The sequence below is a fragment of the Ambystoma mexicanum genome, chromosome 2p (assembly GCF_040938575.1).
Source record: "Ambystoma mexicanum isolate Mex_15411 chromosome 2p, UKY_AmexF1_1, whole genome shotgun sequence".
Lineage (NCBI taxonomy): Eukaryota > Metazoa > Chordata > Amphibia > Caudata > Ambystomatidae > Ambystoma > Ambystoma mexicanum.
The window spans coordinates 822,118,089-822,131,398 of NC_090923.1; the positions used below are offsets into that span (position 1 = coordinate 822,118,089).

At 44.8% G+C, this 13,310-nt stretch overlaps 1 protein-coding gene across 4 annotated transcripts in view; it reads left to right on the forward strand.

The window, feature by feature from the left end:
* Positions 1 to 13,310, forward strand: part of LTBP4 (latent transforming growth factor beta binding protein 4) — a 1,283,510-nt gene that overhangs the window by 1,182,520 nt on the left and 87,680 nt on the right. For all 4 annotated transcript variants that reach the window (XM_069644515.1, XM_069644518.1, XM_069644516.1 and 1 more), the window contains 2 exons: positions 56 to 118; positions 4,808 to 4,936. In XM_069644515.1, coding sequence (XP_069500616.1) covers positions 56 to 118; positions 4,808 to 4,936 — 192 coding nt within the window. The remainder of the gene's footprint in view (positions 1 to 55; positions 119 to 4,807; positions 4,937 to 13,310) is intronic.

The window sequence follows — 13,310 nt, forward strand, 5'->3', positions numbered from 1 at the left end:
CTTGTTTTTCACAATTTCTATAGACTATAATTCTTTCTCTATATCACACTTTTAGATGCGTATCGGTCCCTGTGCCCAAGTGGTGCCGGATACATCTCAGGAAGCCAGGGGTATAAAGGTAAGCTTTTCTGTTACAGAAGTGTAAGAGAATTGAGAGATTTAAGGTCCTGAAGTTGCTCACCTGGCTCTAAAACCCAGGCCCTTGTCCAGCTGTTCGGTTCACCATGCATATCGGCTATGAGGAAGGTATGAATGGAGACATTCAAATTATCCAGCAAACCATTAGGTCATAAACAGGATTCCTCAAACAGGGCTCTGCCAGTATGCTGAACGGGTTTAGAGTCATTCATGCCAAGACTGAATCCCATCTACATACTGTCTTGAAATTATCTTACCTGCCAGTGGAGCCACTGCTTAACTTTGTAGTTGTTTCATTGGGATGCTCTAGGGCTGAGGAAAAAAAATAGATTGTTAAACAACCAAGAGTGTCAGGAAGGGAGGGCTACATTATCAGCCAAGTTGGAGCACTGATATCCCTCATCAACGGGATGTGATCTCCTGTCCTGGCTTTTTATATCAGGATTTGCCACATTCGCGTGAGATTTGGATGACTATACTCACATCCCGTGATCTCCATCCATATACCCGAAATTGTAAAAACGATCACTGGACAAGTGTACTGTCTGTCACTGTCCCACTTACATGTTACCTACCTGTCTGCTGGTCCTTTGCTGATTTCTGTCTCAACTCGAGCCTACACACTTCTATTCACGGTGCTGCATGCTGCAGATATTCCTGCTAAAATAATTGAGCAGACCTTCAATACTTAGGCTGAATATCTGGTGGTGTCCATAGATGAAGATCCAACTGGTGCACATAGGAGGTATATGGGTGGCCATGACACGTACTGTGGAACTCTCTCCCTAGACCTGTGAGAAAGGGATCATCTTCTCTTTTCTTAAAAAGTGCCCAGAAATGGTTGAAAGGCATCATCGGATAACAATATCAGGCATGGCTGATCCACAGGAAAAAGGCGTCATCTGATAGCGATATCAGGCTTGGCCGATCCACAGTAAAAAGGCGCCATCGGATAGCGAAATCAGGTTTGGCCGATCCACAGGAAAAAGGCACCATCGGATAACAATATCAGGCTTGGCCGATCCACAGAAAAAGGCGTCATCTGATAGCGATATCAGGCTTGGCCGATCCACAGTAAAAAGGCATCATCTGATAGCGCTATTAGGCTTGGCTGATCCACAGGAAAAAGGCACCATCGGATAGCGATATCAGGCTTGGCAGATCCACAGAAAAAGGCGTAATCTGATTGGGATATCAGGCTTGAGTGGTCCGCAGGAAAAAGGCATCTTCCGATTGAAATCTAGAAGCACTAGAGCAAGTCTTTACACTGGAACAAAGCAGAAGATGTGTTGTGAGCATGTCAGACTTACACTTGCCCCATACTACCTGATTCTCAAAGCCTGACACAGGAGAACATCTGCAGCTTCCCAGAGCATCTTAGGGATGCTGACATGCTGATGCCATTCATAAAGAATAGGACGCCTCCCAGATGCTCGCGTGATCTCCACCTTTGCACCACTGTTAGGGCTTTGAGAATCAGGAACAAGGCAGTGGGTGCAAATCTGAGTTGTCCATAGGCATCTACTGGATTTTTGGAGTCTTTGCGAAGGGCTCAGGGTGCTTGAGTTCAGATGTTTTAAAGGTCTTTCAATTATTATTTTTATAAATTTAATTTACATATCTAAAGCGCTCACACAGCCCGCAGGCATCGAGGTGTTGTTACAGGAGTTTGTTGTGTTTTAGCTGCGTTATTGTTTTTTTTTGTCTTAGTTGCGTATTTATAACACGCTTAAACACCCAGAGGTTTCTAAGCACGGACACGGGGATCGAACCTGCTTTGCTTCGTGTCGTCTTGCTTCCAAGGCATGCACGTTGCCGCTGAGCTATCCTCCCAGGACAGTAACATCTTTATTTTATGTCAATGACAGTAACATATTTATTTTCTGCACACAGTCTAGTGTCATGGATCGAGTGATCAACAGATGAACTGACACCCAGCTGTCGATTGTATTGAGCTTTCTGGGGACTAGGAATCCTGCTCTGTTCTGCTTTGGCCGCCACTAGCGCACGTGAGCCCGTGAGGGCTGTGGCTGCTTGGCTATCAGATGAGAGTTGATTTCTTCCCCGTCTCATTGTATAGCCCTACAATCCAGTTTACAAGTCTTTTGAGCCAACCAGAGTCTCCTCTCTTGTTTGGTTAGCCCACTGGGGTGGATCCCAGTTCCCGCCTCTGACTTGGGTCCACCAGAACCCATCTTCCTGGCTCTGCTTCACGACAGAACTCTTCAACTGTGGTGTCCTGGGCGAGACTGTGACTTCCGCACGGAACTCCAGAATGGGGCTCTCAACTCATCTGTTGCTATCTTTCTCACTCTCCTCTCCCTTCCATAGTTTGTGTCCTCAAGCGTTAATTGGAATCTACAGTGAACTTGCCCGTCCCACCAGAATATAAACAATGGCTCACGGCAAACCTATTTGTCACTGGCTTCTATTGTTCGGCTGTGCTTGGGTGTTTAGGCTTTGTCCTGCCGACCCTCGAGCCCAGGTCCACAATCATGTTCACTCTGCTAGCCCAGATACCCTGGATGCACCCCAGCTCTGGCCACACCCGCCTCGCCTTTCACCGCTCAGCACCTCTTGCGACCTCTGAATGTATTGGCTCGACTTGCGCTGGATCATCAATCTGGCCCTCGCTGTCCACTGCCACCGCCTTTCTTTGTCTTACTTTCTCGTATGCCTCTGATGACCTCCTCCTTCTTCCCTCTCTTGCTCCCTTCCAACCTTATCTTCCCTCCTCCAATACCGTCCTCCTCTCCCTTGGACCCCCCCACTCTGACTCCAGACTCAATCATTAGGCAGTACGCCTCCCTTGTATAAGCAGCCTTTGTCTGTGACGGGTGTAATGGGGGCTTTGGTGGGGAAACCTCTGTGCGTTTATTGATCTTAGCATGGTATTGGTGGCTCTTGGAATCAGGCCGCCCTGTCATGGTGACAGACTCATTCTGCCTTGGTCCTCTCTAGCGCGTGGGTGTCTCGTCTATTCTCCCCAAACTGCTGCTTGATGGGGAATCGTCTTGCGATTCCCACTTTCTGAACTGTGGCTGCAGTCCCTGGTAGGCTCATGTACACCATCACGAATCTGTGGTCACGTGCATGTCTTTCTCCCCAGGTTTCCCTCAGCACTTGTGAATGAGATTTGCACAGCAGAATCTCAGGGTGAACATTGAGTACCCTGAAATAATTGTATAAATCTTTCCTGTGGCTATGGTGGTGTCATGGCTACCAGAGGCGGGAATGTGATTGGGTCCTGGGGGATCCACATTATACCTCCTCCATGCTTGCAACACAGAGCAGGGGGCTTTGGCTGCTTTCAAGGATCTCGCTCGCCCCAATTCCAGCCTCAATAATGAGACGTTGGACTTGCACTGGGCACAGCCTTGAAACCACACAGCCCACCATCACACTAGGCACAGCATTGAAGCCACAGAGCCCACCATCACACTAGGCACAGCATTGGAGCCACACAGCCCACCATCACACTAGGCACAGCCTTTAAGCCACACAGCCCACCATCACACTAGGCACAACATTGAAGCCAAACAGCCCACCATCACGCTAGGCACAGCATTGAAGTCACACAGTCCACCATCACGCTAGGCACACATTGAAGCCACACAGCCCACCTTCACACTGGGCACAGCATATAAGCCACACAGCCCACCATCACACTAGGCACAGCATTGAAGCCACACAGCCCACCATCACACTAGGCACAGCATTGAAGCCACGCAGCCCACCATCACACTAGGCACAGCCTTTAAGCCACGCAGTCCACCATCACACTAGGCACAGCCTTTAAGCCACACAGTCCACCATCACACTAGGCACAGCATTGAAGTCACACAGCCCACCATCACACTAGGCACAGCATTGAAGCCAAACAGCCCACCATCACGCTAGGCACAGCATTGAAGTCACGCAGTCCACCATCACGCTAGGCACACATTGAAGCCACACAGCCCACCATCACACTGGGCACAGCATTGAAGCCACACAGCCCACCATCACACTAGGCACAGCATTGAAGCCACACAGCCCACCATCACACTAGGCACAACATTGAAGCCACACAGCCCACCATCACACTAGGCACAGCATTGAAGCCACACAGCCCACCATTGTGTCTCAAAGCTGCTTAGGGTGATGTCTTCAGATTTGTACTCATAACCAATCTTCATCACACAGTCAGTTTAGCGAGTGAAATGTTATATCAATTTAAACCAAGGATTAGTGCTTTGAACATTGCTTCAAGGTGTGCAGTGTCCATCCGGATGTACACCTTCATCTAGCAAGATGATGATAGTAAACGCATCAGGCTGTTTGCTAAGGTGACAACTTCTTAAACAGATATATCTTAAAGGTTTCCTAACATATAGATGATTGGAGAGCTGAGGTTAGGTTAGGTAAGTTTAGGTAAGTTTAGTCTGCCATCTCACCTCCTTCCAAGCAGACTACAGGACTTGAAGGCTGTTCCTCATGGTGTGGACACTCACTCACTGGGCACTGAAGTGAGTCCATCAGAGCATGCCATTGGACCTTCTATGAGGATAAAGCATGTCAGTGGGCACTCAGCCTTTGGGTGACTATTGGAGGGCAGCGTCTCTGCAGAGTTGTTGTTGAGAAACCACACACATTTAGTTTGTCTCTGTGTTTATCTTCCCACTTACAGATGCAGATGAATGCAGTCTTTTTGGTACTCAAGTGTGCAAGGGTGGTGTCTGCGTAAACAAAGTACCCGGGTATTCGTGCTATTGCAGCAATGGATATTACTATGACGTACATCGACTGGAGTGCATTGGTAAGTCCAGCGAGCCGCTCTTCTGCTCTGACCACATTAACTTGAGCTTTGATGGAATTATGGGCCTGGAAGTGTACCTCGCCTATGGAGTTATGAGGCTTTGCCGATTTTGTATTTTTACTGAATGGAAACTTAACTCATTTCCCCCATCACCATTTTTACCTCTTTTTACCACAGAAAGTGGGGGAGGCCTTTCTCGAAACTCCCCCCCACACCCCACCAGGTATATACCTTACCCACACTAACCATCTGTGGGGGGTGGGGGAGGGCTGTAAAAAATTAAACGAAAATGCATTCGGGGAAAGTAACCATGCGGCAAAGTGTGGGATACCTTAATTATGAGGTATATTTGCAATCATTCATGGGGGGGTCAAATATAAAAGAGCAGGAAAGTCTTGAGTTACAGTGAATGCATTACAAGCTCTCAGCCAATCATCTCACTGACTCATAATGTGCAGGTAGCTGCTAAGTGTGTTGGGGATGGGAACTTCCCACTGTTGCTTTTGGCACAACCTTCAAGTGGTCTGAGTGGCAGTGTTGAGTGCTGTGCAACACACCTATGGGCATTCACACATACATACTACAAGCCATTGCCTGCACTGTATTGTATCTCAGGCCAGCTATGAAGCAAATAGGCACTTGGGTCACCTTTAGGCAGGGCCCGGGCAGTTCCGCTGAGCTGGCACGAGCCATACTTGCAGCTGATAAGTACTCTCCTAATGATTACCTACTCGCTGTGTACCTCAGGCCTCCCTGTCTCCTGCTGACGTATACACCACATCCATGGAATGTTTCCTTAGCCCCTCTCATCTAAGGATCCCATGGCCCTACCGCTTGATGTGCCCCTTCAACCAATAGGTCCATTCACGCGTCTCCTTCCTGCAGCCGCTGCTTGCATATTGGCTGAGGGAACAGTGTTCTTTACTCTCTCTGTTGAGATGTGTTTTTAATAAGGGTGCAGCACTCCTCCTCTAAAACAAGTGGGAACACCTCAACAAAGCCACCTCTCCAGTGAAATCTCCAATTGAATCTTTTGACTACTTCAACATAAACTTTAGTAAAGATAGGTCGCCAAGCATCCATTAGTTGGCAAAGTGTATTTTTAATATGATAATTAATGAAGAAATAGAATTAGACCATATATTAGGGCGTTTTAGTGTATAATAAAAAACATATGTCAACACCTTCTTGAAAAATTCAATTTTTAGTACATGTTAGTCATTCCATGGCGGCTCAGTTGGGAACCGCAATAAGAACGTTTGATTCCACGTGAGCAGGTGCAAGTGGTCGTTCCACGTGAGCAGGTGCAAGTGGTCGTTCCACGTGAGCAGGTGCAAGTGGTCGTTGTCTATGTGTTAAACCCAGCTCTAAATGCTGCAACTGGCCAAGGTCTAGCATCACCAACAACCAGAGAAGGAGAATCGCTGCGGCTCAGTCTACAACAATTGCCATTTAGGTCAATTACCGAAGGGCCTATCACTGGTTCCAGTCCATGGGGGATGCTGATCCAGAGGAGAAAGGCACCTTACAAAAGGACAGTTGCACATTATCAACACACCCGACGATCTGATCCATGGCACATACCCACCATTTGGACTCTGAAGGTTCTTGTGTTTCCCGTGGCCCGTGTCCCGTTCAGGTGTACATGCTTGGAATTAGAGCCCAGATGTTGAATATGGCTTTTCCAATTGCCGGACAGCAATGTTCAGCACTGAGCTGCTGCTGTACACTACTTTTTTACCTGTGCTCGTCTCTATCTCATATGTTGCCAGTAGATAACAGGATGGACATCCTGAATAGACTGACGTCATTACCACATCAAATTGTTGATAGACATCTGTCAAGCATAATGGAGCCTAAAACTGTAGAACAGCGTTGACGTAGCATGGAACTCATCAGAGGACCCGGAATGACATAGCATGGAACTCATCAGAGGACCCGGAATGACATAGCATGGAACTGATCAGAGGACCAGGAATGACATAGCATGGAACTGATCAGAGGAGCAGGAATGACATAGCATGGAACTGATCAGAGGACCAGGAATGACATAGCATGGAACTCATCAGAGGACCCGGAATTGTAAATACGTCCTGTGGCTGTAACAGTCTGTTCGCTCCACCACAGCCTGGATTTATGTATGTATGTATGTATGTATGTATGTATATATGTATCTATGTATGTATGTATGTAATGCATGCTCTACCAGGCAAACTGAAATAAAGATCGGGCTGATGAAAAAGATACGTGATGGTGTCTCTCCTCAGCGACAACAATAAGAACCCCCAGCTTTATCATCAACATTGGTATTACCTTCAAAGACCACGCTACAAAGAAATCCCATACATCAAGCTGTCTCTCCTTTGCCAAACAGACCCGTCATCCTAGCACAAACCTGTACATTTGGCATAGACTTCAATACCAGCACCCAAGCCCTGGTCCTTTCCCACTTAGCCTGGGTCAAAACTCTTCCTGACCCCAACTTTGGCCTCACTGAAATCAGCCCAGTCTGCCTTGAACTGCCTGACCAGAGGACTGAAGGATTCTGATAGCATCACCCTGATCCCCAGAAGGATGTACTAGGCACCCCTGCAAGCCCACATCACCTTCATAATGGCCTGCTTCACGTACACGACAATGGCAAAGTTCCACCCTACAGGCCTGAAGCATGCCCCTAGCTCCTGGGGACTCTACAGCCACCACAGCACCACACTAGAACGTAAAAGCTGCAAGAGGGAGAGAATCAAGAAACAGGCCTTTTCCTGCTATGGACCACGACTACGGAATAACATCCGGACACACATCAGACAGCTCCCCCACCATTCCCACCCATCAGGAAGGAATTGACCCCCTGATAGTGCTAACCTACTCTCCTCCCCGCTCTCAGAGTCCTTCTCGCTCTATGTTAACCACCCCTTTCCAGTACTGTTCTCTGTTTCCTCTGCCTCAGTTCACACTATGTAAACCAATGCTACATGTCTTCATAAACTGCTATTTTGTATTGCGCTGTTATGCAGTTCCTTTTTTAATCAAACTACCAATTTGCCATTAGCAATGTAGAGACATTTGCCATTACTGATGTAGAGAAGTGGTTTGACTTTTCCGTGGGCCCGTTCCTAAGCATACCACCCTACTCGCTTTCCATACCTGCTCAGACTTAGTAAATCTCCCTTTATTCAGGGGCAAACACCCCAACTCCTCCCCTTTTATCTCCATTGTTTGTATTTTTTGATTATAAAAGAAAAATAATTATTTTCACAATATATCAGTGTACTTTAAAATGAACAATACCTGAAATGACAATGATATAGACGTCTTAAAAAAGTTCTTGTTGAAACAGCTGTATGCCATATAAATCTCATACATGCATGGTTACATGTGCACATATAGCATGGTTCTGATTAGATTATGCGCCAGGAGGGGCGTTTCTGATCAAATACTGGTAAATTGATATAGGTTACTCTTTAGTGGCCCAAGTCCCTTGGCTGTGTAGGCCAGAAAGATCAGTGCCCATACAGATGTGGGGGTGTCTTCGCTCCTTTGGACCGAACAAAGGATTTTTGTAAGAAAGGGGCTAGAAAAAAGTGAGACATTTTTTAAGTGAGGTGCGGCGAAGTGAGGTGAAGTGAGGTGAGGTGAAATGAGGTGTTGTGAGGTGCGGTGAGGTGAAATGAGGTGAGGTGAAGTGAGGTGAAGTGAAGTGTTGGAATGTGTTTTTTATTAAGCACACGTAATTACCAAGAAGACATCATCGCGCTGTAGAGATAATACACTAACCAAAAGATCTGTTCCCAAATATAATCAACAAAGAAGCAGAGGATTCAGTCTAGGAACCCTCCCGTCCCCTGCACACTTTCAAATGTGTGGACTAAGTCCACTACTCAATTTAAAAAATGGAATCGGAAAATAATGTAGACCGGATAATTCAATTCTGTACAACAAAATAAAGATTTATAAAGTATATAGTCAATGTTCATTCACAAAAACACAAGAAAACAATATCAGGTAAGGAGGCAAACATGCTTTTGTTGCATCAACAGGTCACAATCAATTTTGAAACAGTGGTAGAATCCAATTCAAGTGGCGACGCGTTTTGAGGAAATATTCCCCTTCTTCAAAAGGCCAAAATCGAGTTCTTAAAGCAAAAGGAAAAAAAAAGAACATTTGTATATAATTTTAAATGATGTCTTAACATTAAAATGTCGTCCAGAAGCTGTATATTTCTGTGTCATTAGTTGAACAATCTATGTCATTTTATTAATATATCACATAATTTAAAGACAAGGGGGAAAGAAAATCCATATTAATGTGCCCTATGCCGAATGGGCATATTCAATCATTATTCACAAGGAAATGGTTCCAGATTATTTTTATACCATTACATTATTTGTACCTATGCAAGGGATTCACTCTGGACCGTGATGTGACAGTCAAATGACATGGACACCCGTGACTGAAGAAGATTATGAGTGTTGGTTCTAGAGACCCATATAGCCCACAGTAGGGACAAAAAATAGGCAAAAAATAACAGATTCTGTTTACCAATCGAAACGGTGTCTTCCGAATATCAAAGTACCAAAAAATGGAGATGGCGATTCCTGGGAAAAGATGGGCTTCCACGATAAAAATGCTTCAACTTGGAGAGCAATAGATTACTGTGGTAACAGAAAACATACAATCGATGGTGTAAAAATAGTAGACTAAAGAGCAATAAAAAGCAACTAAAACATGTCCACAGATTATACCTAGATAGTAAGTGATGGCTGAGGATAGATCCTTAGTAACGGAAGTAATTAGAGACAAACAGTCATCGGTACAGGCAAACGTAAGGCAGCTGTGTTTCCAGTGGAAGATTAGATATGCGTAAATTGGTCTGCAGGTACCTAAGGGTAACAAAAGCGTACCTTAAGTACCTTATATATACAATTAGGTTAGACAATAACTTCTAGCAGATGATCTATAAATTACCTTGTAATTATGTCCTAAAGAAGAACTTAGTAGGTTAGACGAGCAGGGAGTCACGCTCCGCGCGCTGGGAGTCAGGGTGCTCAGGCAGGTTGGCCGGTGCTGTCAACACGCCGATTAGATTATATGCACTTTCAGGTGTTGAATAACCTAGTGAGCAAACTCACGATCTGTCTGTATATATATCTGGATCCCTGCAAGCAGGAAACAATAGGTCAACCCGACTGACGGGTTGAATCTGTAATCCATGTGTTGTCCCGGGGTGGGGATAATAAAATATCACTCGTTCTTACCTGCATCCAGGGAGACTGTTCTAAACAGCAACTGCTGTGAGGTAAGGCGTCTTTCCTATTCAGCTATGGAAACGGCGCGTGTTCCCGGGTATCTAGAAATAGGTGTAACGGAAAAAGACAGACTTAGTGAATAGCGTCAGAGTGCAGCCATCTTGGGCTGATGTAATAACATTAGAAGGCGGCCATATTGGAGTGTAAGTAGCGACCTGAACTAAACAAATAACGGGAGAGGTAGCTATTCTCAAACGGTCCAAAAAAATATTAAGTCCATAAAAGGCAAAAGCAAATAAAATAACGAAGAACAAGTAAAAATGGTATAGAGTACTAGGTGTCATATTAAAGATAAATTGATATATGAGGTACTCCAAAGGATGGAGCATGTGACCCTATCTAAAAATGGGGTGAGCCCAAAATATGTCAATGCTGTCAAATCGTCGGGCCGAGGAACTACCCAATCTATATGGGGCTGATATAAATTTCTTCCAGAGAACTCAAATGGATATCTTTTACAAAATGCAGAGAATGTTCTAATGCATTTTGTAAAAGATATCCATTTGAGTTCTCTGGTAGTTCCTCGGCCCGATGATTTGACAGCATTGACATATTTTGGGCTTACCCCATTTTAAGATAGGGTCACATGCTCCATCCTTTGGAGTACCTCATATATCAATTTATCTTTAAATATGGCACCTAACACCCTATACCTTTTTTACTTGTTCTTCCTTATTATATTTGCTTCTGCTTTTTATGGACTTAATATTTTTTCGGACCCTCTGAGAATAGCTACCTCTCCCGTTATTTGTTTAGTTCAGATCGCTACTTACACTCCAATATGGCCGCCTTCTAATGTTATTACATCAGCCCAAGATGGCTGCACTCAAACGTTATTCACTAAGTCCGTCTTTTTCCGTTACACCTATTTCTAGATACCTGTGAACACGCGCCGTTTCCATAGCTGCGTAGGAAAGATGCCTTACCTCACAGCAGTTGCTGTTTAGAACAGTCTCCCAGGATGCAGGTAAGAACGAGTGATATTTTATTATCCCAACCCCGGGACAACACATGGATTACAGATTCAACCCGTCAGTCGGGTTAACCTATTGTTTCCTCCTTGCAGGGATCCAGATATATATACAGACAGATCGTGAGTTTGCTCACTAGGTTATTCAACACCTGAAAGTGCATATAATCTAATCGGCGTGTTGAGAGCCGCCGGCCAACCTGCCTGAGCACCCTGACTCCCAGCGCGCAGAGCTTGACTCCCCGCTCGTCTAACCTACTAAGTTCTTCTTTAGGACATAATTACAAGGTAATTTATAGATCGTCTTCTAGAAGTTATTGTCTAACCTAATTGTATATATAAGGTACTTAAGGTACGCTTTTGTTACCCTTAGGTACCTGCAGACCAATTTACGCATATCTAATCTTCCACTGGAAACACAGCTGCCTTACGTTTGCCTGTACCGATGACTGTTCGTCTCTAATTACTCCCGTTACTAAGGATCTATCCTCAGCCATCACTTACTTTCTAGGTATAATCTGTGGACACGTTTTAGTTGCTTTTTATTGCTCTTTAGTCTACTATTTTTACACCATCGATTGTGTGTTTTCTGTTACCACAGTAATCTATTGCGCTCCAAATTGAAGCATTTTTACCGCGGAAGCCCATCTTTTCCCAGGAATCGCCATCTCAATTTTTTGGTACTTTGAATTTCGGAAGACACCGTTTCGATTGGTAAACAGAATCTGTCATTTTTTTCCTATTTTTTGTCCCTACTGTGGGCTATATGGGTCTCTAGAACCAACACTTATACCTTTAATCTTCTTCAGTCACGGGGTGTCCATGTCATTTGACTGCCACATCACGGTCCAGAGTGAATCCCTTGCATAGGTACAAATAATGTAATGGTATAAAAATAATCTGGAACCATTTCCTTGTGAATAATGATTGAATATGCCCATTCGGCATAGGGCACATTAATATGGATTTTCTTTCCCCCTTGTCTTTAAATTATGTGATATATTAATAAAATGACATAGATTGTTCAACTAATGACACAGAAATATACAGCTTCTGGACGACATTTTAATGTTAAGACATCATTTACAATTATATACAAATGTTCTTTTTTTTCCTTTTGGTTTAAGAACTCGATTTTGGCCTTTTGAAGAAGGGGAATATTTCCTAGAAATGTGTCGCCACTTGAATTGGATTCTACCACTGTTTCAAAATTGATTGTGACCTGTTGATGCAACAAAAGCATGTTTGCCTCCTTACCTGATATTGTTTTCTTGTGTTTTTGTGAATGAACATTGACTATATGCTTTATAAATCTTTATTCTGTTATACAGAATTGAATTATCTGGTCTACATTATTTTCCGATACCATTTCTTAAATTGAGTAGTGGACTTAGGCCACACATTTGAAAGTGTTCAGGGGACGGGAGGGTTCCTAGACTGAGGGCCTGATCACGACTTGGCCGTTACCGCCGGCGGTATTACTGCTGGTGGTAATAGCTCTACCGCCGAACTCCTCGGCGCTAATAGGCCGGATCACGAGTTTGGCGGTAAATGTCACAAGTGCTGGGATATAACGGAGATTCCTCCAAATCAGATAGGTCTATGTCCTCCTCCCCTTTCTCCTCACCTGTTTCTTCCAGAAGATTTCCTCGTCTGTAGGACTTGTCTTTTGGTCTTTTCTTTTTTGTGAAGAGATAAGGTCGTCCGCGGGAAGAAGCCACCCTGATTCCCTGATAAACAGGAAAACAGCCGGCCCCGTCCCGAAGATGCCAGGAAGAGAGGAAAAAAGCAGCCGCTTAAAAAAAACCTCTCGCCGGATGTTGTTGATAACAAATGCGTGCAGGAGGAGTTGACTGGAGAGTCCGGAGTGCAGGTGAAAGGCAGGAAAGTCTTCCGAAGCAGTCAAGCTGTAGTATTTGAAGTTGTAGCATGAGAAGCCCGGGGAACCCGGGATGGAGGAAAACACACCACTGCCAGATACCGGAACGAGATCCGGAAAACAGGAAGGAATAAAGGAGCCCCGAAAGGCACGGGAATAAATAGAACGGAGTAAATAGGCAAAAAAAGGAAGGGAAGAAGCAGTAGAAAGAAACAC